General features: G+C 55.8%; 1 protein-coding gene across 1 annotated transcript; it reads right to left on the bottom strand.

Moving 5' to 3' along the window:
• Positions 1-810: 810 nt before the first annotated feature.
• Positions 811-25,511, bottom strand: LMOD1 (leiomodin 1). Its single transcript, XM_080367502.1, has 3 exons — positions 20,230-25,511; positions 2,501-4,285; positions 811-1,688 (listed from the first exon to the last, which is right to left on the bottom strand). The coding sequence occupies exons 1-3, from the start codon at positions 20,488-20,490 to the stop codon at positions 1,662-1,664; spliced, it is 2,073 nt and encodes a 690-aa protein (XP_080223628.1). The 5' UTR covers positions 20,491-25,511; the 3' UTR covers positions 811-1,661.
• Between the last annotated feature and the right edge of the window lie 23 nt (positions 25,512-25,534).

Genomic DNA, 25,534 nt, shown 5'->3' with positions numbered 1-25,534 from the left:
GGCGCCGCTGGGCGGTGCCGGTGCCGGTGTGACACGGGACCGCCCCCCCGTCGTTATCGCGCCCCCTGCCGGCCGCCGCTGGGCGCTGCTGGTGCCGGTGCCGGTGCCGGTGTGACACGGGACTGCCCCCCCGTCGTTATCGCGCCCCCTGCCGGCCCCCGCTGGGCGCTGCCGGTGCCGGGACGAGACCGGACCGCCTTCCCCCTGGTCGTTACCGCGACCCCTGAAGGCTGCCGCTGGGCGCTGCCGGTGCCGGTGCCAGTGCCGGTGCCAGTGCCGGTGCCAGTGCGAGACCGGACCGCCCCCCCCCCCCCGTCGTTATCGCGCCCCCTGCCGGCCGCCGCCGCGTGCAGCCGCTCTGGTACTGCCCCCTACCGGGCGCCCCCGCCGCCCCGCTCCGTTATGGCGCCCCCTGGAGGCCCCTGCCCCGTCCCGGTTCCCTCCGGCAGCACACACCCCCGGCGCCCCCCGGTGCTCAGGCTGCGGGGCCAGGGCCGCTCGGTCCGGGGCGTCCCAAGGGTCCCACGTGGGCGGCTGGCGGCGGCCCCCGGGAGCGGCCTGAGGGTGGGCACGGGGACCCCGGTGCCCCCTGCCCGCGGCGCTGCCCCCCTGCACAGCGCCCCCGTGCGGCCGGGCGGCCCCTGCGCCAAAGCAGGCCCAGCCGGGGTCCCGGGGATGGGGCTCAGGGGGGTGCCCCATCGGTGGGCTCTGGGTGGGCAGGTGACCTGGCATGCGCCCAGTCTGGGGGGCCCGTGGGCCCCAGTGCTCCCAGCTGAGGTGTGGCGGTGGGCAGGGGTCCAGGGCACAGCACCGGGGAAGCGTTGGGTGAGCTTTATTGCTGATGCAGTGGGCACAGCGCTACACATTGCAAAGGGGCTCCGGGGGGGCGCGGGGTGGGGGTCGGGGGCACTGCGGGGCCCAACCCGCTGGCCCCCCGGCTGCCACCCTCCCCCGGGGGTCCCGGGGCATACAGCGTGCCTGCCCACCCTGTGCCCACAGGGGGCTGCTGGTGTCACCGGCTCTGGTGTCCCCCCGGAGCACCAGCTGGGCAAGCCCCACACTGCAGGGGGGATGTGGGGCAGGTGGAGCCACTCGGATGTGGGGTCAAGAGGGAGGAAAACCCTCGAACCGAGCCCCCCACGCCATGCCCCGAGCCCCCTGCACCAGCCCGGGCTGACCTCCCGCTCTGTCCTCCCACTGCCCCCATCCCCGCTCTGCCCCCTTCCCTGAGCCCCCGTTTCCATTGAGCCGGCACCCCGCGAGCCGGCACCCCCAGCCCACCGGCTGGAGCCCCCAGGGGGGAGACAGACCCTGCAGGCGAGTGGGATTGGAGGGCACCAAGCCCCTTTGGCCAAGCCCCCCGCTCTGCAGCCCCCTCCTCTGCCCCCAGTGTCACCAGGCAGAGCGGGGCACGGTGCTGGCGACAGAAAGAGCTCGGGGGGCTCCACAACTGTCAACACAATAAATACAATGTCTTCCTCCGGCGCTGCACGGGGCGGCCGCGCTGGCCCTCCTCGGGCCGGCCCTTCCTCTGTCCCAGAGAGACCCCCGCTCCTCGGCGGTGTCACTGCGGGGTCCCACGGGGCTTGGCGTGGAGACAGTCACGAGAAAGGCAAGTGGCCCGGGGTCCGCCACGCTGCGGGGGCAAAGCTGTCCCGCTCCTACTGCAGCAACTTCGGTACCTCCACCTGCCAGAGAAGACACCCCGTTACTGGGGGGAGCTGGGAGCGAGGAAAGGGGACGCTGGGGTGGCGCGGGGGACCCGGTGCAGACCTGCCGTGGTGGAGTGGGACCCTTGTGCTGTGGCTGTGTGGGGTGCTGGGCACCTGGGGACATCTCCCCCTTGGCCAGGCTGGCTGTCCCCACACTCAGGCTGAGGGGCAGCCCGGCCAGGGACACAAACTGGGGTGAGTGAGATGTTTCAAGGCATCATCCTGGGACCGGTGCTGCGGTCGCAGCCCCCCGGCCACCCTGGCTACCCCGCACCCCCAGGGTGCTGCCAGCGTGGCAGCGAGAGCTCAGTGAGCTGCTCCCCTTGAGGACCCGCTGCCTGCATGGACACTGGTTTCTGCCGGGGCAGGTCCTGGATTTCCATCCCCCGGGGGTGTAGGTTAACGCTGGCTTCACCCTCGTGTCCCAAACCTGCTGACCTCCCAAACCTGCCCACTGGATCTGCCCACCCCAGGGGCTCTGCCAAGGGATGGGGCTGCCCCGTCCGTGCTCTCTGCCAAGGGACGGGTCTTCTGTTGGACGGTCTGCCGAGGGACGGATCTGCCAGCCCCATCTGCTCTGCGAGGGACGGTGCAAAAGGATGGATCTGCCTGCCCCGTGTGCCCAGCAAAGGGATGGACCTGCTCCTGCCACGTGCTCTGTGCGGGGGTTGGGACCGCTCCATACCCTGCACCGGAGCAGGACAAGCCCAAGTGACAGCAGATATGACCTCAGGGCTCAGCCCACAGACTCGCCCCACGGGCAGACCCCACCATGGCCCCACACTTGCCTTCCTGAGCTGTTTGAGGTTGCTGGAGCGGATGGCCGCCAGGAGCTGGTCCCGTGAGTTCTTCTCCTGGGCCGGCAGTGCCCGGTCTCCCAACTTCCTCTGCGTGGCCGGCGAGAGCGAGTTCCTCAGGCTCTCATTGATCAGTGGTGGGGCGAGCGGAGGAGGAGGTGGGGGTGGCGCAGCAGGCGCCCCCCCTTTCTTGGGTGAGCTTTTGGGGGAAGCCTTTGGGGACGGCTGTGGGGATGGCTTGGGAGACCCCTTTGGCAGGGCTCCGGGCTTGGGCACCTCCAGGAGATCTTTCTTCTCCCCACGCTCCTGTGCCAGTTTCTGCTCCTGGAGGCGTTTCTGCCTCTGTTTGTCCATGTTTCGACTCAGCAGGTTGGTGACCGTCATGCGTGGTCCAGCCAGCTCAAAGTGGTAGCCCAGCTTCAGGAGCGTGGTGTTCTCCTTCAGGAGCTTGGCGATCTCCATCTCTGTCTTGCCCCCACAGATGTGCCGCTGGTTGTGGAAACGCAGCTCCGTCAGCGTGTTGTTCTGCAGCAGCGCCCGGAAAATGGCCAGGATGCCCTTGCCCGTGATGTGGTTGGAGTCCAGGTTGATGCTTGTCAGCACCTTGTTGGACTTCAGCATGATGGCGATGGCGAAGGCCACGTGGTCATCAGCACGGGTGTTGGCCAAGGCGAACAGCTTGACCACGGTGTTGAACTCTAGGGCCTCGGTGAAGCGCACCAGGGTCTCGTTGTTGATGCAGTCTGAGTTGTTCACGTTCACTTCGGTGACCTCGGCATCGTTGTTCTTCACCTTCTCGATGAGCTCATCAAAAATGCTGGAGGCTTCATCATCCTTGGCCTGATCCGAGGAGCTGCTGGTGGCAGGCTTGGAGGGGCTGCTCTTGGCTGCTGCCTTGGCCTCCTGTTTCTCCTCCACTGCCTTTTCTGCCTCTGGCTGGGATTTCTCCTTCTCATCTGCCTTTGATTTTTTCAAAGCTGAACCCTTGCCCTCTTCTTTTTTGTCTTTTTCTTTCTTATCTTCTCCTGTGTCTTCTGCCTGTTTCTTTGAGCCCAGACTCTTCTCATCTTCCTTTTTATCCTTCCCTGTGCCCTTCTTCAATGCTGAACCCTTTTCTTCTTCCTTTTTGTCCTTCCCTGCATCCTTCTTTAATACTGAACCCTTCTCGTCCTCCTTTTTATCCTTCCCTGCATCCTTCTTTAATGCCGAGCCCTTCTCATCCTCCTTTTTATCCTTCCCTGCATCCTTCTTTAACGCTGTGCTCTTCTCGTCCTCCTTTTTATCCTTCCCTGCATCCTTCTTTAATGCCGAGCCCTTCTCATCCTCCTTTTTATCCTTCCCTGCATCCTTCTTTAATGCTGAGCTCTTCTCGTCCTCCTTTTTATCCTTCCCTGCATCCTTCTTTAATGCTGAGCTCTTCTCGTCTTCCTTTTTATCCTTCCCTGCATCCTTCTTTAATGCTGAGCCCTTCTCATCCTCCTTTTTGTCCTTCCCGGTGTCTTTCTTCAACACTGAACCCTTTTCTTCCTCCTTTTTGTCCTTCCCCATCAGCTTTTTCTCCATGGCCTTGACTTTATCGTTGATAGCCTTGTCCTCTTTGGTCTTAGCCTCAGACTCAGCTTTAATTTTCGGGTCTGTTTTTGGAACGTTTTCTTCTTTTTTAGAGTCTTTTCCCACCTTCGTATCCCGTTTCTGGGCCAGGTCTTTGGAAGGGGCTTCCTTTCCCTTTTCTTCTTCATTCTGGGCTCCCTTATTCTTCTCGCTTGATCTGCTTTCCTAACGAGAGAAAAACACCAAGGCGTTACAGAGACAGATGCCTCCAGCTTCCAGACTCACCACCCCAGTTTCACCATCACCAGCTCCGCACCTTTGTCATGGGGGAACCACCGCAGGGCACCGGGGGAGAGTGCCGCAGCTGGGGAGGGGGCGCAGGATGGTGCAGGACAGTCCTGCCTCAGGAGCGTCTTAGACTATGCCCTTGAGCTGCCCGAAACCAGGAATTTACAGCAGAACGTTGTGAGGGCATCATGCGGGGTCCCTGGAAGGCGGCAGGGAGATGCTGTGGGGGAGCACGAGGACAGCCAGCACCACAGCTCTGCTGTGGCAGGGGACAGGCTGGTGGCCAGGACCCGTCAGGGAGGTGAGTGACCTGCTCCAAGTGGTGACGGTTCAGCCCTGGGTATGGGCCTGTCTCCTCCATCCCAGCGGAGTGACCCACCACCTCACGCTCACACCCTGCAGCCTGCGGCTGGTATCCTGGTTTCAGCTGGGATACGGTTAATTTTCTTCTCAGTAGCTGGTGCAGGGCTGTGCTTGGGGTTTGGTGTGAGCGTAACCTTGGTACCACACTGGTGGTTTACTTGTTGCTAAGTTGTGCTTACTCTAAATCATCTAAATCCAGGACTTTCCAGCTCCCCCTGCTCTGCCAGCGAGCGGGGCACAAGGAGCCGGGGGGGAGCAGAGCCGGGACACCTGCCCCAAACTCGCCACGGGGATATTCCACACCGTGGGAATCACACCCAGTATATAAACTGGGAGGAGTTGGCTGGGGGCCACCAATGGCCGCTGGGGGACTGGCTGGGCATCGCTCGGTGGGGGTGACCAACTGCATCGTGCATCACTTGGGCTTTTTTTGTTTTTTCCTTCGGGTTTTATTCCTCTCTCTTTCTCTCTCCTTTTTGTTACTATTAGTATTTTATTTCAATTGTTAAATCGTTCTTCTCGACCCACGAGTTTTGCCTTTTTCCTGATTCCCCTCCCCACACCACTCAGGGGGGAGCGAGCGAGCGGCTGTGCGGTGCTTAGCTGCCGGCTGGGGTTAAACCACGACGCTGGACTTCGGAAAAGGAAGGTTTAACACAGCCGAGGTCCTGGGTTTAGCATCCAAGTGCCCCGAATGCAGGCAGAGCCTGCGGCACCCAGGTGTGATGAGGTCCCCTGCAGGTCCTCAGGGCACCTTTGCTCTCCTTCTGCCTCCAGTCCCTTCCCAAAGGGCTCCAGAGGTCTGCGGGATGCCCTCCTCCATCCCCAGCGAGCCAGAGAGCCTAACAATCCGCAGGGTGCACCTCCCTTAGCAGACGGCTCTGTCTGACCCTTTCCTATTCATACCTCCTACGAGTTATCCTCTTTCTAATCACATTTTTAACGAGGGATGATCTGCTGCCTGTACCTCTGTGAACCCCAGGTGCTTTCCCAGCTTTCCTAAATGGTTTCTAGCTGGATGCTCTGCAGCTTTGCCCAGTCCAGAGCCCAACACGCTTCCCATGCCGGCCTGGACGCGTATGCAAGCAGGCGAATGTCCACAGCTGGTGACACAGGTGACACAGCCATCGCACCCTGGGCTCTCTGAAGCCGGCCTCTTTTGACCAGGAGTTTGCATTTTTGATCTCCCTGCAGAAAACCGAGGCAATGGGGATGCAGTTTATTGCTTTGTATGTCTTCCCAGCCCGTCTTTTTCCAGTGTCCAAAGGTTTCATCAGAGGGAAGAGCTTAACCGGGGTGGTCTGGGGGAAGGATGCAGATTTTGCTGCATGTGTTGGGTGAAACAGTGTCACTGCAGCTGGCAGCCCCTTCCCCTGCCTCTGGGGTCTTCCCATCTCTGTGCCAAGAAGCCGTGCAGCGGTGCCCTGGACTTCTTGCGTTTCTTCTCTCTCTGATCCAGCCAGGATGCCTGCTCACTCCCTAGTGGTCTGGCAAGCATCAGTGCTTTTGGTTTGACTGGTTCCTGTATATTCACCCTCCAAAAGTGATTTTTGCCTTTGCTTTTATGCTTATCATGATGTCACTGTTGCATTCACCAGATTTTGGTACACCGGAGGAGCTTAGTCTGGCTTCTGGCTCTGCAACACTGACCTTCAGGCAGCAGCTACGCCCTCCCTGCACAGAGGGATGCAACCCCAAGGCTTGATGGAGCTACCTCTGGCAGCAAAAGATTTTCTTCTTTTCCTTTGTGCTTTAGGGCCATTTGATCATTTGTTTCTTGCAGTTGAAGCCCCTTCTCACGTAATTTTTGGTACATTTGCCAAGCACCTGAACCTGGCTCTTGGCACAGCCTGTCCCATGCACTGCTGCTGACCACAGCCCGAGCCGGCAGCTCCAGGGCACAGAAAATGCCTCGCTGCAGCCTTCACCCATGGCTGACAGGGCTGCGAGGAGTCTCCCATCAGCATCGTTACGACATGTTCTGCTTCGGCAGCCAAAGCCTTTGATCCCAGCTCAGTGCACGCAGCCTTCCAGCCCGTGGATTTTCTTACGGCACCGCGCTCGCTTCCTTCTGTGCCTGCAGCCATGCGGGCGCGGGACCAGGGCTGTCAGGGTAGTGCGGTAAGAGCAGGGCACTGGAGCAGGGTTCATAGCCCCGAACATCAGATGTGAGACACCTTCACTCCCAACTATGGACAAACAACTGAAGATGGATGAACCCCTGACACTGGGACGGAAGCTGCTGTACAGAGGAGGGTCCCACCGTAACGTCCACATCAGGGTTTGGCAGTTTAAACCTCCTTCTCCCCACTCAGCAGCCGGGGAGCACGTGGCTCCTGCCCCTTGCAGCGAGCCTGGCCCTTCCTGGCAGCCTGGCTTTGGCAGCATGGCTCAGCTCGGTGTGCTGGCCAGCCGGCGCCGGGGGGGTTCTGTGTGGAGGTGAGCAGAGGGTGACGTTCTGAGGTGCTGGGAGCTGGGAGCCCAGCTGCAGAGCCGCGGTTAGCACAGGCTCAGAGCTACAGCTGCGCAATTCATGTGGGCATCCTCGGCTTGACCACAGTGATGCTGGCGACCGAACAGTGATGCTGGTGACCTGACAGCGATGCTGGTGACCTGACAGCGATGCTGGCTGCAGGAGGAGGAAGAAGCACCAAGGCGCAGGGGTGGCAGAGTGGATGTCATCTTTGTTGGGGGGACTTTAGGATTTCAGGAGGAAGAAAGATGCCTCTGGGAGCTGCAGGTGTGATGCCTTTACAAGCTCCCTGGACCCTCTCAGGGCTAGGAGAGCACTGTGGCTTCACTCAGTGCCTTGAACCCCCACATGAGAGTCCAGACACCCTCGTCTGCAGCCAGGGCTGGCCGCCTCCTCCAGACGATGCCCTGCTTGCGATGGGTGTCCGTGCTGGGGCAGAGTGCGGCTCTGCCCTCCCAGTGCGCGGCACTGCTGGCCCTCGGGGACTGCTTTTTTGTGGAAAGAACTGGCCTGGCTGCGAGCGGGGCAGCCATGGGGACTGTTTGTACCTGGTGTATAAACAGATGCCATCTGGGTCGAGAGAGCTGTTTATTTAGTTAAGAGATTTCTTGGCTCCCCTGTGCAGACCTAAACAGGCGACAGAAAGGCACATGCCAGAGCCGTACAGAGCCTGTCCCTGTGTTCACATGGCCCCGCGCTGCTGCAAACCCCAAGGACCAGGGATGGGGCTCCCAGAGGTGCCCCAGTGCCAGCACCACCCTGCCCCGGGGGCTGCGGGTATCGAGTGATGCCACCTCCTCTGGCCCTGGGCTGGTGGCCCTTCTCCCCAGGACATGCCCTGTTCCCAGGGCTGGGATGGTGCAGGGGTGCTCAGTGACTTCCTGAAGCATCTCGGTAAAGGAAGAGCCATGCCTGCCCTGGCGGGAGGCTGGGCAGGACGTGTGTGTGGGATGAGAGCTGCTGCCTCCCCCTGTCCCCCTCTGCCCAAGGCCACATGGCCACGTGCCTTTGTCCCCTCCTGCCTGTGCACCCACCCCCCGGCTCTCGGTGTGTCCCACCACCCCAGCTCCACTGCGGGTCCAGCCCTGGGTGGTGACACCAGCCCAAGCTCTGCTCACTGGAGACAGTGCACAAGTCCTCCCCTCTGAGCTGGAAATACAGCGCGTTGCTCCAGCTCTCGGAGCTCGGCAGGCGAGCTGCATGGCAGGGTGATGCAGAAGAGGACAGATGCATCCCTCCCCTGGTCCTGAAACCCTGGCTGAGCCCGCAGCCGCCAGCGCACCTTCTCCTGCAGCCCAGGCCACCAGCCAGGCTGCCTCCATCTGCAGGGCCAGCGCCAGCCCTGCACCCCTCCATCGCCATCCTGAGTCCTGCCTGCTCGCTCCTCTCTGCCACGATGACATATTTACCTTGGATACCTAGAAACCAGTGCCACCGCACCCCCCTCCTGTGCCGTTCCCTGTGCTGTGAGCACAATTATTAGGGGAATATTTTTACACAGCGTGTCAGATCTTTAAAAATAAGCCTAATGAAAACAGCCTGGTACTTGGCTGATTAATCACCAGTGTTTTGATGAACTGAAATGCCTTCCCGTTTCCTCTAAATAGACTAAAATGAGCATTGCCATTGCTCGTTAGCATTTGTAACCCTCAAACCCACTCAGATGTTTCCTTAAAAGGCAAAGGAGACGGGAATTTCTTGCCTGGAATCCGAGTGCTCACAGCACCGCTCCGGGCGCTGAGGAAGGGATGGGGATGGGGATGGAGCAGCCGCCCAAGCTGGGCATGGGTGGGAGCGGAGGAGCTGCCGAGCTCTGCTGCTGGTGGTGGGGATGTGACGGTGGAGCGAGGTTCTCGGCTCCTGCCCTGAAAGCCCCATGGCTCGTTTCAGGGTAGAAAATCGCTCCTTGGGTGGTAGGTATCGATCTGGCTGATGGTGAATGAGAGCTGGTCACCCCGCTGTGCCCACAAGCAGGCTTCACAGCAAAAGGGGAACACGCTGGAGAGGAGAGGAAAGGATGGGCTATCCAGGGACCCACTGAACCTGTGCCCGAGCTGGAGGGAAGGGGTACTTCGGAGCCTGGCTGCTGCTGTTACATCAGTCCCTGGCGGAGGGGACATAGGGAAATGCACTTGTAGAAGAAATATTTTGTCTTTGGAAGGGGCCAGACTTCACCAGCCTGCAGTTATTTCCAGAGGCATGTCCTGGGAAGAGTCCCTCATGGCCCACATTACCAGGCTGAACACGCTGCCCCACCACGCCGGCCGCGTGCTCAGCTCAGCTAAAGAACAAGATGTAAGGATGGAAGCCTTGGGGAGCACATGCTGCCAAGAGCAGCTCCATGTTGGCTCTAGGGAGCCATGCCCCACCTGGGTTTGAGGAGGGCTTGGATGAAAGGGGGAAGCCAGGAGAGCCCAGGACAGCTCCTCCGTGAGGGCCACTGCTAGGGGCATGTGGCATGTGCACCCCAGGAGGAAAAGGGACCGCCAGCAAAAGATCTCAGGGCCAGACCTGCACCTGCAGTTCAGGTTAAAATGGCTCCAGAAACAGTGACCTCAACCTGCAGGCTTGGCAGAGGTCTCTAATGTCACCTGCAGCTCTGGTGGCCTCTGGAAGCCAGCTGTGAGACATCACCCCCCAGCTGATACAAGAGCATCAAAGGCACAAGAGGGAATTCCTGAGCCAGGATCAGGCCCATCCCAACAATCACCACCACTGGAAAATCCAGGGTTAGCTCCGCCATGGCCAACGGCTCCAGGTGCTGCTCGCTGTGGGTGGCCATGGGGACAGAGGCTTCATGCACCCCCAAGCAGAGGGGCACGGTCCTCGCCTGCGTGCAGCTATGGGGCCATCTGTTCTTGAGGGGTATAAGGAGAAAACATGGAGCAAAGCGAGAGGCAAGCGTCAGCCCCTTCAGAAACCGCCCACACGGGGACATGGAGCCTATTTAGCCGAGTCGGAGCTGCGTGTCCGCTGCTTGCGCCTACGCTCTTGCAAGCACCAAGGGGTTACCACTGCTTGTAACCAAACTGCCCTGCACCAGTGTACAAGCCCTCCTAAACCAAGATGCAGATGTCTGTGGAAGGACAACTGGACCAGCTCAACTTAATTAATCCTGGAATGATTTCAGTCACATGGAGTAACTTCTGCATGTGCATTGGAGCCCACCGGAGCCCGCGAGTCTTCTCCTTGAGACTCGCTGCCTCCCTCCGCCCCAGCAGCTCCACCAGCAGAGCAGTTTTGGTGTGCTGGCTGCCTGGCATGTTGCTTTTGCCACCAACAGAGACTCTCCACCCAGAGCCGTGCTCCTTGCAAAGCAACCAGAATCCCTCCAGAGCTGTAGTGTTGGGGGATAAAGTCCAGGCCAAGAGACTGACCCATTCTTCCAGACTCTGCTGGAATAACGAGGTCCTCTTGCAGCCAACAGGACATTTTCCAGTTCATCTCTTGGCAGGGCACCGCTTAGGCAACAGGTACCCACCAGCAAAGCTCCATCGGTCCCAGTGATGGAGGGGCTTTTGGAGGTGGGAGAGCAGGGAAGTGGGGAAGCCCCAGGGATGAGGGGGGACTCTGAGAGACAGACAGACAGCTCACCAAAAGCTGTTGGTCAGCTGGGGGCTCCCAGACCAGACTGGCAAGGGAAGGAAGCTGGGTTTGGTTATTTCAAGTAGGGGGGTTAGGCATAATTATGGATCCATAACTAACAAGCCAACCTGGTATCACTACCTGAGGGGTTTCAGTCTGTCCTCCACATGCTACTGAGTCCTACAAAGGTTTCCAGAGCCACCAGAGACTCTGTTGAACCCACAGCTCTAAGCCTGAGCATCTGCATCATCTTCTGAAGGCACCTACTTAGATGCAGAGGCTAGAAACCCCACTGTCCCCTGCGTCCAAATCCCAGCTCAAAACTGAGTGAGGCACCAGCATCCCACCACCCCTCAGTGTGACCGTGGGTGAAGGGAGCCGAGGAGGCTGGGCACAAGCCATGTGAGAGCTCCCAGGGAACAGGGATGTCCCCTGAGACTGTCCCACTGCACAGAGGAGTCCACTGAGGTGGCCAGTGGGCAAAGGCAGGTGGTTCTGCACTTGCCCTTCCTGGGTATTTGGGTACCTGTTGCCATTACGCTCTAGGCATGTGAGAGAGCTGCTGGAGCCAAGCTAAACCACAACAAGCTGGCCAAGCTACTCCTTTCCTCCATTCCTCATCCTGTTTTGAGTAACTCAGGGACAAGTCAGAGCCAAGGACATTCCTGGAAAAAAATGCTGTGTCCTTGGCTGAGTCCTGGGCGCCACTAAACCTGGGTTGCCAGAGACCACCAGAGGAAGCGGGACCACGAGGCTTCTGCTGACCCTGCTTGCCCAGGACAGCCAAGTCCAGGTCTATGTGACACCCACCCACTCACAAAAGGATCTGGCATCGCTCTACCTGCAGCAGTGCCAGGACAACCCTCCTGGTCCTTGGCTATGAGCAAACGCCACGGGCCAGCGTCACGAGGCAGCCTGCCTGCACCCCCGCACGCCCCGCAGAGCTCTGGCCCCCGCGGGCTCCCTGGTAGGGCCATTCCCAGGCAGCGAAGAGTTTCTCTCTTGGCACATTTGGATTCTTTTGGCATGAAGCAAGGGTGAAAGGACCTTGGCTTCCAGCACTGGGTCGGACGCAGACCTAGCATGACCCCCTGGCCATGCTCTATGTGCTAAAGCCCAGGGCGAAGTAAACAGCTCCTTGCCCTGCTCTGCCTCAGCTATCACTCTGTTATTTTAACGAGGAACTCAGTTATTCCCCTTCCCTTCTGCTCAGACCTTTCCGACCCCAAACATCACTGTCTCTTTGCACTTCCCAGGCCAATGTTTTTAAAAACATCCTCCTCCTGAGATGCAGCGCCATTCTCCAGAGACTGGACAACTTCTGGCCCTGACTTTTGCCTTGCTTTGCCTTCACTGCTGAATTAGGGCTGACAACAAACATTTCAGCCGGGTTTCCTTTAATAGAATAGCGACAACGACATGCAGCCATTTTCCAGAAAGCCCTTAAAACCACTGGATACTCTGCAAATGGAAACTTTTGCTTCTCTAACAAAACCCGTTTTTAGCAGTCTGGGTTTTTCTCCTCTTTCCGTTGTATTCCCAGCTCCTTCTCCTGGCGCTGCCATGGCTGAACTGGATATTCCCAAGACGAGACCTTTCCCCTGATCACCTCCTCTTCGGCAGAGGTTGCAATGGGCAGTGAACGTCAGTGGTTCATACCACGGCCACCTCAAGGCTGGATTTCTGCCCGGTGCACTTTCTGCCGGCAGCCCACAAAGAGCATTCCTTGGATTTTTAGGAACAGGACTGCAGTTCATCCCTAGCAAGTCTTAAATCCTATGTCCCGTCCTCTGTGTCACGGGGGCTGGATGATTGAGAAGGAGGACTCTGGCTCCCAGCCTCCTGGGACTACAGGGAAAACATCTCCAGGCCCCTTGCAGGTGCAGGTCTCCCATGGGTCCCATCACCCAGCCCACAGGACCACCACAGCCACCCCACGGCATCACCAATGGCCGCAGGTACCCAGTGCAGGAGGCTGAATCAAGGTCTTTGAAGCAGGTGAGATAAGCCCCAGCCCTAGGTGCCTACCTGCCAAAACCAGAGAGCTGTTTGCTGGTCAAAACCCTTAAACAGCTTATGAGAAACAGGAGCACTGGCTCCTTAGGCTCCCACCCCATATGGGAGCTGCAGTCCAGAACACAGCACTCAATCAGAGAGAGAAAGGCATGCCAGGAGTCACGATCTCTAGTTCTTAAAAACTGAAGATCTTCCCTGAAAGGAAGCAAACCACAGCTCCCCTCCTGCGGGGGGTGGCTCTCGTGGCTGGTTCCCATGCCGGGCAGGGTTGTCTTCTGCCATGGTCCCTTCTGCAGGACCGCTCGGAGCCCTCAGTAGTGTCTGGCAGGTCTTGGCATAGATCCTGACCAAAATATCTTGTCCCAGCCCTGGGCTACTCAACCCAGTGTCAGTGGGCTGCACGCACCAGAACTTCTGCGACCCTGGGCTGTCACCTCTCCTGTTGCATTTCTGCAGCTCTTGCTCCTGTCTGTTTTCAACCTTCCCTGCACCGCACTCTGGGCTGAGGACAGGACTGAGCAGGACTCACGTCACTTCATGGCGTGGCTGCTCCACCGCCGCTGCCGCTCTCCGCGCCACGACTTCAAAGCCAGTGCCCTGACACCTCCTCCCCTGCGAGGTGAGATCCTCTCGCTCCATCCTGCTGCGATTCCCACACGGCAAAGGGTGGGCTTGAGTGACACGACCGGTTAATCCCAGAGTCCTGCTGGGAGCTGAGTCACCAAGACCATTTTAGCATGCACATGACATCATAACACTGCGAAAGAAAGCGATACATAAAGGATCCCAGCTCTTTTCCTCCTCTGTACATCTATTTATCAGCTCAACATAAACAGATAATAAACCTCCCGGGTAGCTCGGCCCATATAAGCTAAACACTCCAAGCATTTCCATGGATTTATATGCATCCCAGTTGTGGCTTATGTAAATATAGTACTCAGCTTTTTACTCCTGTTTTTTTCAGACTGACTAGAAATTCAGCTTTTTTTCCTGCTTGTGCCCTTAGATGGACCGTGCATCTCCCAGACAGAGAGCGTGCCTTTGGAGTGACCTACGAGGACGCTGGGAATGCTTTGTGCTGCCACTCGCCCCGGTCACAGCAGAACAAGGTCTCTGCCACCATTTCCCAGCAGCATTACAAAAACTCCGATCTGGCCGCGAGGTTCCTGCTCCCCCCACTTGTTCAGATGTGCAGGTCAAACCTGGGTGCGTTGCCACCTCACTTGCTTCAGCCGTTCTCTATATTGCAGATGCTTCAGTTTTCTGTCATGGAATTGTTCCTGCTTGTCTTTTCGCCTTGCAGGTCTGTTTTATCGTCTGCTGCTAGCTGACAGCTCTCGCTTCTGGTGCTTGCCTTTCTCGTTACAGGCTTGGTATGTTTTCAGAAATAAAGAACAGAACATCTGAGCACAGACAATGGCAGTTTTCAATTCTGAACAACAGAAGGTGACAAATAAAAGGGCTCTCCTGGATAGGCTGCTCTGCAGCGGGCTGGAGAGGCCACGAAGCAGACCATCTGTTGCTTCCTTTAAGGACCAAATAGGAACGATTTAATACCTTTGGCTTCTTTCAAAATAAGTGACTGCTCTGGATATCTATGGATATCATCCGTGGGATTGGACACAAAGACCAGCGATCCGCCAGCTCCATTCCTATTCTGCGTGTTGGTGGCAGGTTGCACCTTCATCCCCTGCCTACCCCAGCGTGAGCTGGGAGCTGCTGAAGAAGCACCAGGAGGAAGGGTACCCCAGTGTCACCCACCCCTTACACCTCTTTTGGAGGCCAGGAGCTGGGCAGAGCAACAACATGTTCTGATGAGGCATCCAGCTTGCAAGAGACCTGCCCAGGACATGGTTAAAAGAAAGGCAAGAGCTGGAAACGGGTGAAGACTCTTCCAAGGGAGAAGGAACAGTCTTGGCATCTCGACAGAACTGGCTGATAAACAGAACAGCAGAGTTTAAATACATACATGTTAGTCACAGACTGGTAAGATGCTTAAAGAATGATACAACCACTTCTTTTCCCTTGTTTGTAATTTCCCTTGAGTCTGTCCCAACTATTTAAATGTGGAGCTTGTTTTTCCTCCAGATATTTTCATGAAAAGATGACAAGCTTTGAGCAGTAATAAGAAATCTAAATGCTAACTTGCTTTTCCATAGTGTTGAAGGGGGCTTACTGTTAAGGATCTCCACTTTTCATGGTACCTTCCTCTACATACAGCCACCAGTAACTGGATTAAATACCACCCAGCAGCAAGTGCCAAGCCTACACCACAGACCCCAGTAAGCTAGAAAGCAAGGCAGGACTTTTTACAAGACCTTTCCAAGGAGTTTTGGCATCCTTACCCACGGCAATAGGACCTGCTGCCCTCTGGCACCGACATCCTTCAAATACGCTGCATTTGGATGAGGTGAACTCCCTCTCAGGTCACTGCTTTTCCCTCGGCATCAAAACCCGGCTGTGAGGACCACTGTCCCACCACTCACTGTCAGCTGTATAGAGCCTACAGCGAAGAGTGCCGGGGACACAGAGACAGCCCCAGGAGCTCTGCGCCAGGCAGAGCAGCCTGCAGGGAGAAGGATGCATGGACCTGGAGCAGCAGTGAGACACCTGAGAGGAAGGGGAAAACTGAGCCCCCTCAACTTTTCCTGTGGGAAGGGTGTTCAACCTTCAGGGGACAAAAATACAGGGACGACCTGCACTGTGCAGAGCTGGCCCTGGCTGTGCACATCTGCCCTGGCGTCCAATGTCTCCTGTGCAGAGCCTTCTCCTTCAAGAAGCTGGCCCCTAGGCTTACATGGAAGGAGGCAGCCACCACGTGTGCAAGCATCTTGCTAAAAGAAGTTCTGCGGCCCTGGAATGAATCCCCTCGGTCAGCAGGATAATGCCCCCCTATGCAATTTCCCTGCATTTCCCCAGTCATTCGTGCTCGAGGCTGCGTCAGTGCAGCCCTGTTGGGAGGCAGGACTGGGGACTCTGATGAGACTGGGACATCCAGGTGTCCTCTCCTTACAGGTGAAGTTGAGGGAAGGCGGCTCCATCCATTCCCAGGGAAGATGGTGGTGCAGAAGAACAGTGCAGGGAGGGGCTGCCTTGGCCACCACTGCTCAGTATTTTGGGAGCCACCTAAGCCCGCGGTGAGGCCAGGTGGGAATCCAAGGAGAGTCAAGGGCGGCAGCAGGTGGATTTTGTGGCACGCTTTGTAAAGGAAAACTTCCTGCTGTGAATACAGCGGCTGCTACGGAGCGCTCATCTGCCAAACCACCTGGTCCCATGGCACACATGGTTCACATGCAGTGGTGGTCCCTTCCACGGGGTAGCTCTTCTCAGCCAGGTCCCCCCCAGCAAAGGTACCCCCAAGGGGGTTTAGGAGTGACCCAACGCCGGTGGGAAAGATTGGGGTACCTCCAGGGTGTACATCACAGTGCTATATGCACAGACACATGTTTTTTAAAGATGTCACCGACAGCAGAGGAAGAACTGGACAAAGCCAGGCTGACTCTCACCAGACCCGTCTCCTCATACAGCTCAGCTGTCAGAGAAACCCACCCCACAGAGACACCCCGTCCCCCTGGCACAGACAGCTTTTCCTCTGCCAAAGAGAAAACCCAGGCACGATACATAGATTTCAAGTGACAGCAAGTCAGCTGTGCCCCCAGGTAAATCATCCTTTGGGTAATGCCACCACTTCAACTTTACAGCACGTTTCTAACCTGAATTTTTCTCTCCTTATGTCTTTGCCTGCTAAGTAAAGAGTCATGAGCTATTAGAAATCATCCCTTCATTTATCTTCTTGTGAATATTAGTTTAACTTTGGCTCCCGTGATACATGGACCTACAGGAAGGTCTTGAGCGCATCCACAGAGAGGCACTGTCCCAAGCCCCACTGTTGAACTGGGGTTTACTTCCACTCGCAAGCAATACAAAATGAAGATTAATTAATTAATGCATCACCAAGATGCGAATTTGGCTCCACAGCGTGGAGAAGCCAGGGCAAAGCTCACGTCTATTTTGGGATGTTTATAAACTGGTTCCTAGTTACCCAATTTTGCCCTTTTCATCACTAAGAAGATGTGTTATTATGTAGTTACAATATTTCTAAATATACCCACTCTTCCCAGTATTTAGAAGGGAATGGAGTTGCCTGGAGCCAGTTGAAGAACGGAACAATGACTGCAAGAACTCTGAGATGGGCAGAAATTTAACCTTTCCCTTTAAAATACCTTACTTTGTACTTTGGAGAATTTCCTGCACACCTCAGCTAACAGGCAACATCTCACCAACCACTGCACAAAGAGGGGGCAAAGGAGGGATGGAAGAACAGGAAGGAGGAGGAAAAATAACGGGGAGACAGGAGCACAGCAGCCTGGACCAGCGTGCTGCCAGCCCTGCGCGGACGCTGCTGGGTCCCCGGTCCCGGCAGTTTGCAGGGAGCTGGAGTGGCCGTTGCCCCACGGGGGCTGTGACCCAGTCACCTCCCAGCTTCACAATTAGCAATAACGATACAGCCCGAGGCACTGCCGTGGAGCTGGGCTAGGAACTCCTTAATATTTTCTATCCTCAGTGCCTTGGTGCAATCTCTGTAGTTCAAGGACCAGAAGCTAACCTCCCGTCCCTCCCTACTGAAGAGATTCCACAGACACAGAATAGCATCTTCCAGATGTTCCGAAGGCCAGTCCCACTGGAATGACTTCCCATTCCTTCCCTGCTCTCATGCCTGTGCTTCCCTCCCATGCTCACACGTCTGCTTCTTGCTTGCAAAGGTTTTGCTCGATGGGTTTCGTCGGGGATGCCAGGCGCCGTGTGGACTTGTGATGCACCACGCTGGGAGCCGACAAGGGAGAGGGGCAGGGGGGACATGGATGGGGTGATGCCTGCACTTGGCTGGAGGAATGCCATCCCCCGCGGGTGCGCAGCCCCAGCGCTGGGGTCGGCAGGCACAAGCGCTTCGCTGCCCGCCGCAACATGAAAACTATTGATAGAAGAGAGGGATTTGTCATCAGGAGCCTCAGAGCTCTGAGCAGCTGGGTGAGAGCTCGAGAGCCAGCCGGGATGCTCTGGATGGCTCCATGTTCTCACTCTACCCTGCAGCAAAACACAACCTTGCGGCTGCCTCAGGTGGATGGAGCCTGGGCTGGTTTCTGCGATGCTTCTGTGGTCCAACGAACCTGTCCCATCCTGTCCTCGTGCCCCATGGTGGAGCAGAGGTCCTGCTCCACCACCGGCATGGGCTGACCTGCCAGCGCTGCGAACTGGCATTTTCTAGGTGCTAATCCCAGGTCCTAACAATGCCAAGGAGGAAGGGGTAGAGGATATTTTTTTCTTGGCCTCCAGGGATTGAAATAGAAGAAAGTCAGTTCTGCCATATCCAGTTATTGCAATGCAATCTAACTGGGCCTGTTTCACTGACAAATCTGACTGGCAGCCAACTTGCTTTGTCTTCCACGGCCCAGAGCTACTGAAGCTCAAAGGAGAGCACAACCAATGCTTTTCTCAGGACCCCTGTCGCTGCCCTCCCCACCAGCCAGGGCTGCACACCCTCTCCTGGGTCACCTCTCCTCCCCGTGTCATCCCTTGCCACCATCCCGAGTCCTCTCCCGCAGCACACAGACACACAGAATCCCAGACTGGTCGGGGTTGGAAGGGATGTCTGGAGATCATCTAGTCCAAGCTGCTGTTGAAGCAAGCTCACACACACTCTCAGGTATCTTCCAAACAATGTAGTGTTTAACCAGACCATTTCCCAGCTCTCTTTTTCCAAAAAACACACGTTTCCTCTCTTCCTCCTGATCACAAATACTTCCCTATCCCACTTCCCAGTCAACTCCTCATCTTCCCATGGCTAAAAACAAAATAGCATCATTAATGATGTCGAACGCTTTTTCAGTGCCAGCTCTCAGTGCTGGCTGCAAGCCGGGATTACCTGCAAACCAGTGCAAACCCTTGCAATGTCACTGGGATAACTGGTCCCACATAACAGCATTTCCCTTCCCAGACAGTTTTGTCCTGCAGCACCTGCAGTTCCCCACCACAAGGCAATTTTCCATCAGTCCACCAGTGGGAAAATAAGCCCAGCGCTCTCGTGGCGAGGGGCACGGTGCTTTTGGTCCCCCAGCCCACGCCAAATGCCACATATAGAAGGTGAAGGCTGCGAGTGCCTTGTCCTCACAGCCAAAGGAAAGCACCCTGGCTGCACAGCCAGAGCTTACAAAGGGGTGGGGGAAACTATTTAATCCCTTGTTCAGGTCTCCGAAATAAACCTTCATTTATCTATAGTTGCAATTTTCATCCATTTCTCCCTGTTTTCTCCCAGGCTCCGGTCAGGAGAGTACCTTCCTATAATATACACTGTTAACATCCAGAAAGAGCTATTTCCAAGTGCTCACAGGTTAATTAGAGCTTGATTACTGAGCTGGAAGATCTAGGGTACTGCTGGGTGACCTGGAATAGATACAGAATCAGAGCCAGAGCAGTCCGTTAAGAGGGGTGTCCACATAAGCCTCTGCTCCGCTTATGCAGCTGATACTCCTCAGCCCTGTCCCGTCACAGCAGATGCAAATCCAGCCTGGGACATGAAATCTGTCCATGACTACACAGATAAATAGCAGAAGAGTCTCCCTCTTTCACTTTCTGGCTCAGCCTGCTGTGGAAAACTAGGGAAACCAAATGCTTCCCGGCCTCCCACACATGGAGCACATACCAAATATTCTTAGTGCAGAGGTTAATAAATGTTACAGAGAAGTGGGATTGGCTCCCACTAAGGCAAGGCACAAAGAAAGGAGAGGGACTGGCATGAAGCTTTCTAGCTCAAAGAAAGCTATTAAAGGATTTGCCAGGTGCAGAGGAGGAGATAAATGTACCCAAATCAAAATAAAAGAATGAATTTGAACTGAACAATACACACAAACAGCTTGGGGCAAAACCTGCTTCTTGGGGTGATTTCCATAAAGCAGGAAACTTTTTTTTATTCCACAAGAACCAGAGACTGTTTCAGCTTTTGGACAAGAAGAACTGAAAGGACCAAGAGTTAGGAGGTTTCCAAAGGAAAATAACAGGAGGAAAAAGAAATGCAGCCCGCAGGACTGCTGTCGCTGCACTGGCCCCTCCAGCTGCCTCCTGGAGCACCACCTCTGCTCCCAGCCCTGCTGAAGGATGTTCAAGCAGAGGCAGGGAGAAAATCCCTGGCACCAGCACAGGTTCTGGCTTTGCGAGCGACACCGGGATTTCACGAAATACCCTGTTCCCTCCCGGAGTGCCTGGCCCAGCTCCCTGCCTTGCTGCTCTGGCCCCTCCATGACAGCTACTCCTCCTCACAAGCAGCACAGCGCTCCTTTCTCGGGGTTCGGCTGCTCCTTCTTGTCCCCCAACCCGGCCGGCGTGTGCTCACAGCTATGCCCCGGCATTTCTTACAGAAACAGCTCAAGAGTGGGGAGATGTGACTTACGTCTATCGAGTGTTCCCTCTGAATAAGTTTCCTGGTCTCCTTTTCGCAGTGATTGAGCACCGTGTCGCAGTTTTGTGAGCCAGGTGGGGAATTTTCTGTTTGGTTTTTCTGACTGAGCTCCAGAGGGATGCTTCCATCTGGATCCACCACATCCAGCTCCTTTTCCAGCTCTTCCATCTCCTCTGGAGACAGAGTAGACAACAAACTGTCAATATCTGGATCTTCACTAACTTGTCGCCGGTATTTGGCCACTTTGGACATCTTGGCTCGCTGGCGAGACACGGTTGCGGTTGTGTGTGGTACCCAAGGAAGGAGAAAAAAAAAAGAAGCCGAAGCTCCAGCACCACTTCCCCCAGCGGCAGCAGGTGCTGAAGTGTTAAATCTCAGCAGCTCTCAATCCCTGCAGCCCGGGATCTAGTAGCTATCTAGAGGGGACACCCCTCGGTCCCAGGGTTGGCCAATAACAGGATCCAGCCGGGATTCGGGTGCTGGGAAGCCAATGGAGCCCAGCGGGAGGCGGGGAATGGTGCTATCAGAGGAGCCTGAAACCCGAGGACATTCCAGGGAACCATGCAGCGCTGCATGACCAAATTTAGTCCGGAGCATTTCGCCTTTTAAAGGCAGTGGGCCAACCTAGTGAGAAAACACGCAAAAATGCACAAGCTGGCAGGCTGGAGATCGGGGGTGGGGTGGGTGGGGGAGGCCCATCCCTGGCATGTGCCCATGGGTGCTGGGGGGCTACTAAAGAGGTCAGTGTGGCTCCAAAGATATGAGGCGTCTCCTCTGTCACAGGAGGGGAGAGTTTCTGCTGTGGCAGTGACCACTCTTGGCTGAAATGGGCAATAAGGCGCCTACCCCAGAGAAAGTTTTCATCTTTATCCCACTGCCCTGCAGGAGCTGTGCGGTTAGCCAAAGCGCACAGCCCTTTGGATAGAGGCGGTGGGTGGCTGCGCTGCTGGTTTCTTTACGAAGGATGTGCAACGTCCAGCACCTCTGCAGCAGGAGGGAACAGGCACGTGCCAGCCCAGCCCGGCGCCTGCCCCTTGCTCTGCGAAGTCTGATCCCAGCACTGTCCCCGAGTCGCTTTAGGAGAGCTTCTGCTGCTTCCCGTCCTCTGCAGAGGTGTTTCTGCAGCTGCTCTTCATCACAACCCACTTACCCTGCCAAGCCCCAGAGACGTCCCTCCTTCTGCACAGACTAAATTCCTGAGTCTCTCCTGCGTCTGGTTCAGGCAGTGCCCTAAGCCTGGGCTTTGGTTGGAGGCACCTACTTTCCATCAACCTAATCCATAAAGCTTACTGGCACCAGCAAATTCTCCCAGAGGGACGGAGGCGGGTAGGCTCTTCTCTCTAGGTTTCAGGGCAGCTTTACCCCATGCACAGCATTTTGTACCCATTTGTTATGCTGCCAACTTCATCCTTTCTTCTTCATCCTCCTCATATTTACTGCCTGCTCTCAGGCCTCTCTCTGCTAGTTCAAGCAAGCAGCCCTTTCATCTTCTCCAGTAAAATAAGCCCTTGTAAGATTTTCCTTGCCAGCCTAATCACCTTCTCTGCCTGTCTCCCTGGCTCAGATCCCATCCTGAACACAGGCAGAGGCTGCTCCAGGTGAGCCTCCCAATGCCTTGTGCTACAAACTAGACATACCCCATCTTGATGGGAAATGTACATTCTTGTTGCAGTCTAGGATTTCATTTATCTCCGGCATCACAGCGCCCAGCTCCCGCTCATATCCTTCCTATGATTCACCAGCACGATTGAGATTTTTTCCAGATTGTAGAAGAAACTGTTGGTTTTAGTTTCCAAGCGCATAACCTTAAACATTGCTGCGCTGAATTTCATCTCGCTTCACCCCATTGCTTCTATCTCCCTGATATCATGACCCTCATCTTGGTGCTCACTTGCACCAAGGACTAGGAGCGACACGGCCATCCCCTTCTCCTTCGCCTGGTTGCACCCCAGTCAGACTCTTATCCTTCCCTCACCCCAAAACTGCCACTGAAGGCAACAGGAACCAGAGTGAATGTACCATATCGATGTCTACCTGGTGTTCTCTTCGGCCGAAGAAGCCAAATGAGTGTCTTGTTCCACCTTACTACAGCCCTGAACCTCTCTAACGTGCTGTCTGGCTGCTTTTCAGGATACACAGTTCAAAATGTTTTAATACTATGTCTTCTGGAAGAGAAATTTGAGTTAACAGTCTGGGGATGGACAAAAAGGCCAAACGCCTGCTGTTCCCATGCGGTGTTGCTGTGCTCAGTCACCAAGTGCCTGTAAGAGGTAAGTAATGAACTGGAAGCTCAGTTCCCAACTGGAGAGGGCACAAAAAAATCGGTAGAGAGGAATCATAGCTGTGTGTCTCCCTCTTCTGGGAAAGATCCAAGCTTCCTCGGGTGTGCCACCCCTGGCTCCAGGGACAGGGTATGTGGACAGTCCCAGGGACAATCTGCAACACTAAAACAGAGAAAGAAACTTTCTACCGGTGAGCAAACCCTAGAATTGTCTTTTTGTCTGCCCGTCTTTCCTTCACAACTCTTTCCTGCATTGTAAATCAGTTTTCTACAGAATAAAATCACTATCAACACCTTGATATGGTCTCTGTTTTGTTCCTGAATCCTGACTCCAGTGATGAGAAGCACCAGACACTGAGCTCTCTAAGAAGCTGTAAAGGTGACCTGGGAGGCTCTGAGTTTCTCCTGAAGTATCACACATCCTTCCCTGATTTGGGAGTCCCTGCCTGCCAGGCTCTGCTCCGCTGAGCTGCAGAGCTGGCTACGCCGAGGTAACACAGAGTCAGAACTTTAAAAAGAAATACTCCTTCATTAGCAGAAAAGCTGGGAGAGAAGCAGGTGTCACCCTAAACTTGGGGTTTATAGTGGATGGTTTTACTGCAGTTCATCTTGGCTGTCACGTCTCTTTTTACACGGGGATGAGTACGGCTGTGACTGCACCATATTCCACAGGTGCTGTAAGAAAGAAAACACTGAAAGAAAATCTACTGTTTTCACCCCAGAATAAGAGGAGCTCTGGATATGTCTGCACTGGCTGCTCCTTCATGGGCCACCAGCGGCTGGGGACGAGCGTGGGGACCCTGGGCCTTGCACGCAGGCAGCTCCAGCCACCGTGGGCTTGATGCTGGCTCTTTGGGGCTGTGCCAGGCAGGTCAGCGCGGTGCGGTACGATGCAGTTTGGCGCAGAGGAGCTCCCAGCAGCTCTGCATCTCTGCCGAGGCTCCCTCAGTCTCTGCATTTATCAGGATCCCCATCTCCATAGCAACTGGCCACCTCGGAGGCACTAATGAGTATTTCTGCACAACATGCTTTTGAAACACAGCAACATGATTAGCCATGTCTTAGAGATGAGGAACTGAGGCAGAGTCAGGTTAAGTAGCTTTTCCAGGCACATGTACCAGGTCTCTGGCTGAGCTGGGAAAGCTTTCCATGCCCCGGCCTAGAAGCATCCACCTACCTTTATTTTCTCCTATTAGCTGATAAAGATCAACTGAAAATGGGATGGATTTTTCTGATCTGTTTTATTTCCTTTTCCTTCAGAGTCTGCAGGAAGAAAGGTTAAAAACACTGAACCTTTTTCATTTTATAAGGTGTTCTTTGAGAAAGCAACATCTCCCTGCCCAGCTGTGGCAGGCAGCTGCTCTGGAACATGTTGGTCCCATGGACAGTGAGAGAAACCAATTCTCTCCAAAACCCAACTGCAACTTCACCCAAAACCTCCCTCTGCAACACACCTGCTCACGAGAGTGAGGGAAGCGTGGAGAAGACATTATATATTGGGAAAGGAACCAACTCCTGCTCGCAGGGAAATTCAGAAATCCCCAGAAAGCCCTTGAGCACCTTTACCAGCAGCCTGCCCGGGGTGACACCAGCACTGGAGGCCCCTTTGGTGACTGGCCACTGAAGCTCAAGCACCACAGGGGCTCAGCAGGGGGTTTCACAAGTTGAAAGGGATGGCCAGAATGATCATTCAGCCTGATAGAAATAACCTGCCACTCTTTAGGGGAAGGAACAAGAGCTACTGCAAGAAATTGCCACCCTAAGAAGGGTCAGACCAGCGTGGGACCAGTCGCAGCAGTAACAGCGGACATGGGAGCAGAGAGGTTGGCTCCCAGGCTCCACCAGCTGGGACAATGCTGAGATTTTTCACTCTTCCCATCTCCTCTCCTTGGCCAAAGTAGAAGCCACAATACCACCTTCTGGTAATCTCCATTACTGCATCACCCCCTGCTCCCATCCTGCCTTAAATAAGGACAAACGTGTCATTGTCACACTCAGATCACAAAGGCTTACAATTACAAGGAGTCTTTTAAAGCCTTTGAAAACAGCAGATTAAAGCAGGTGGAGCATTCCAGTTCCTTTCCGTTGCTTCAGCCCATGATTTATTAGAGCACTTAAGCGCCTTGGCGTGCAATCTGCATCGCCTGCTTGAACAGAATGATTTACCACCCTTACAAGAGAGCATAGTGTAAGGTTAAATTAGGAGTGTGAAAAGAATAAGCAATTTACAACTTGGAGCACTTGTGAACATGTGGGGAAAGACTCTGGAGGCTTTGTAGGCTGCCCTGGCATTCACTGCTAGCACAGAGACTAATTCTTGGGTTTTCAGCTCTGCCTTCCCAGCTTCTCTGGAAAACTGCCCACTCACAGGCACCGTCTCTTGAGCAGGGACCTCAAAGCCCAGCTCTCACCCATGCTGCCTGGCCCACAGGAGCATCCCCAAGGCCACCTCGAGGACAGCCCCGCTGATCCAGGGGCACAAGGAGTGAGGTGGATGCTGCTCTGGACTGCCTCAGCAGCTCCAGTGGGATGGACACCCTTGGTGCAGGCATGTCGCCCTGCACTGACCCCTCTATCACCGCGCAGGCGCCCTCCTCCCATTCAGCTGGGCACCACTGGGCTCCTCTGCACCCGCTCCCAGGGCGCTCACAGCACTTCCAGCAGGAGCGTTTACAGTTGTCTTCAGGATCGCCAAGCCGACCCCTGCCCCATGGATTTGCTCACACTTTTAGCACGGGCACTACTTATTAGAGAGCACAGTGGAAGCTGCCCTGTTCCAGGCCTTTGCCAGACCGCCGCGGCCTAGGCCTGGGCCCAGCCCCACTAGAGGCCTCACCGATGCCCCGCAGGCCCCGACCCGCACCCACGGGGCACCCCGGGCAGCGCTCCCAGGGCCCTGTGCGGCCAGCCCCGCCGAAGGGCCCTCTCCCCTCGCACAGCGGCACAGGCCGATGGCTGCACCGGCGGAGGGCGGGAGGGGGGCGGGCAGAGCAGGCCCAGCAGATGGAGAGGCCC

This window comes from Falco punctatus (assembly GCF_963210335.1).
Source record: "Falco punctatus genome assembly, chromosome: 17".
In the NCBI taxonomy this organism is placed as follows: Eukaryota; Metazoa; Chordata; class Aves; order Falconiformes; family Falconidae; genus Falco; species Falco punctatus.
The sequence above is the reverse complement of the archived record's forward strand: the minus strand, read 5'-3'. Positions and strand labels throughout refer to the sequence as shown.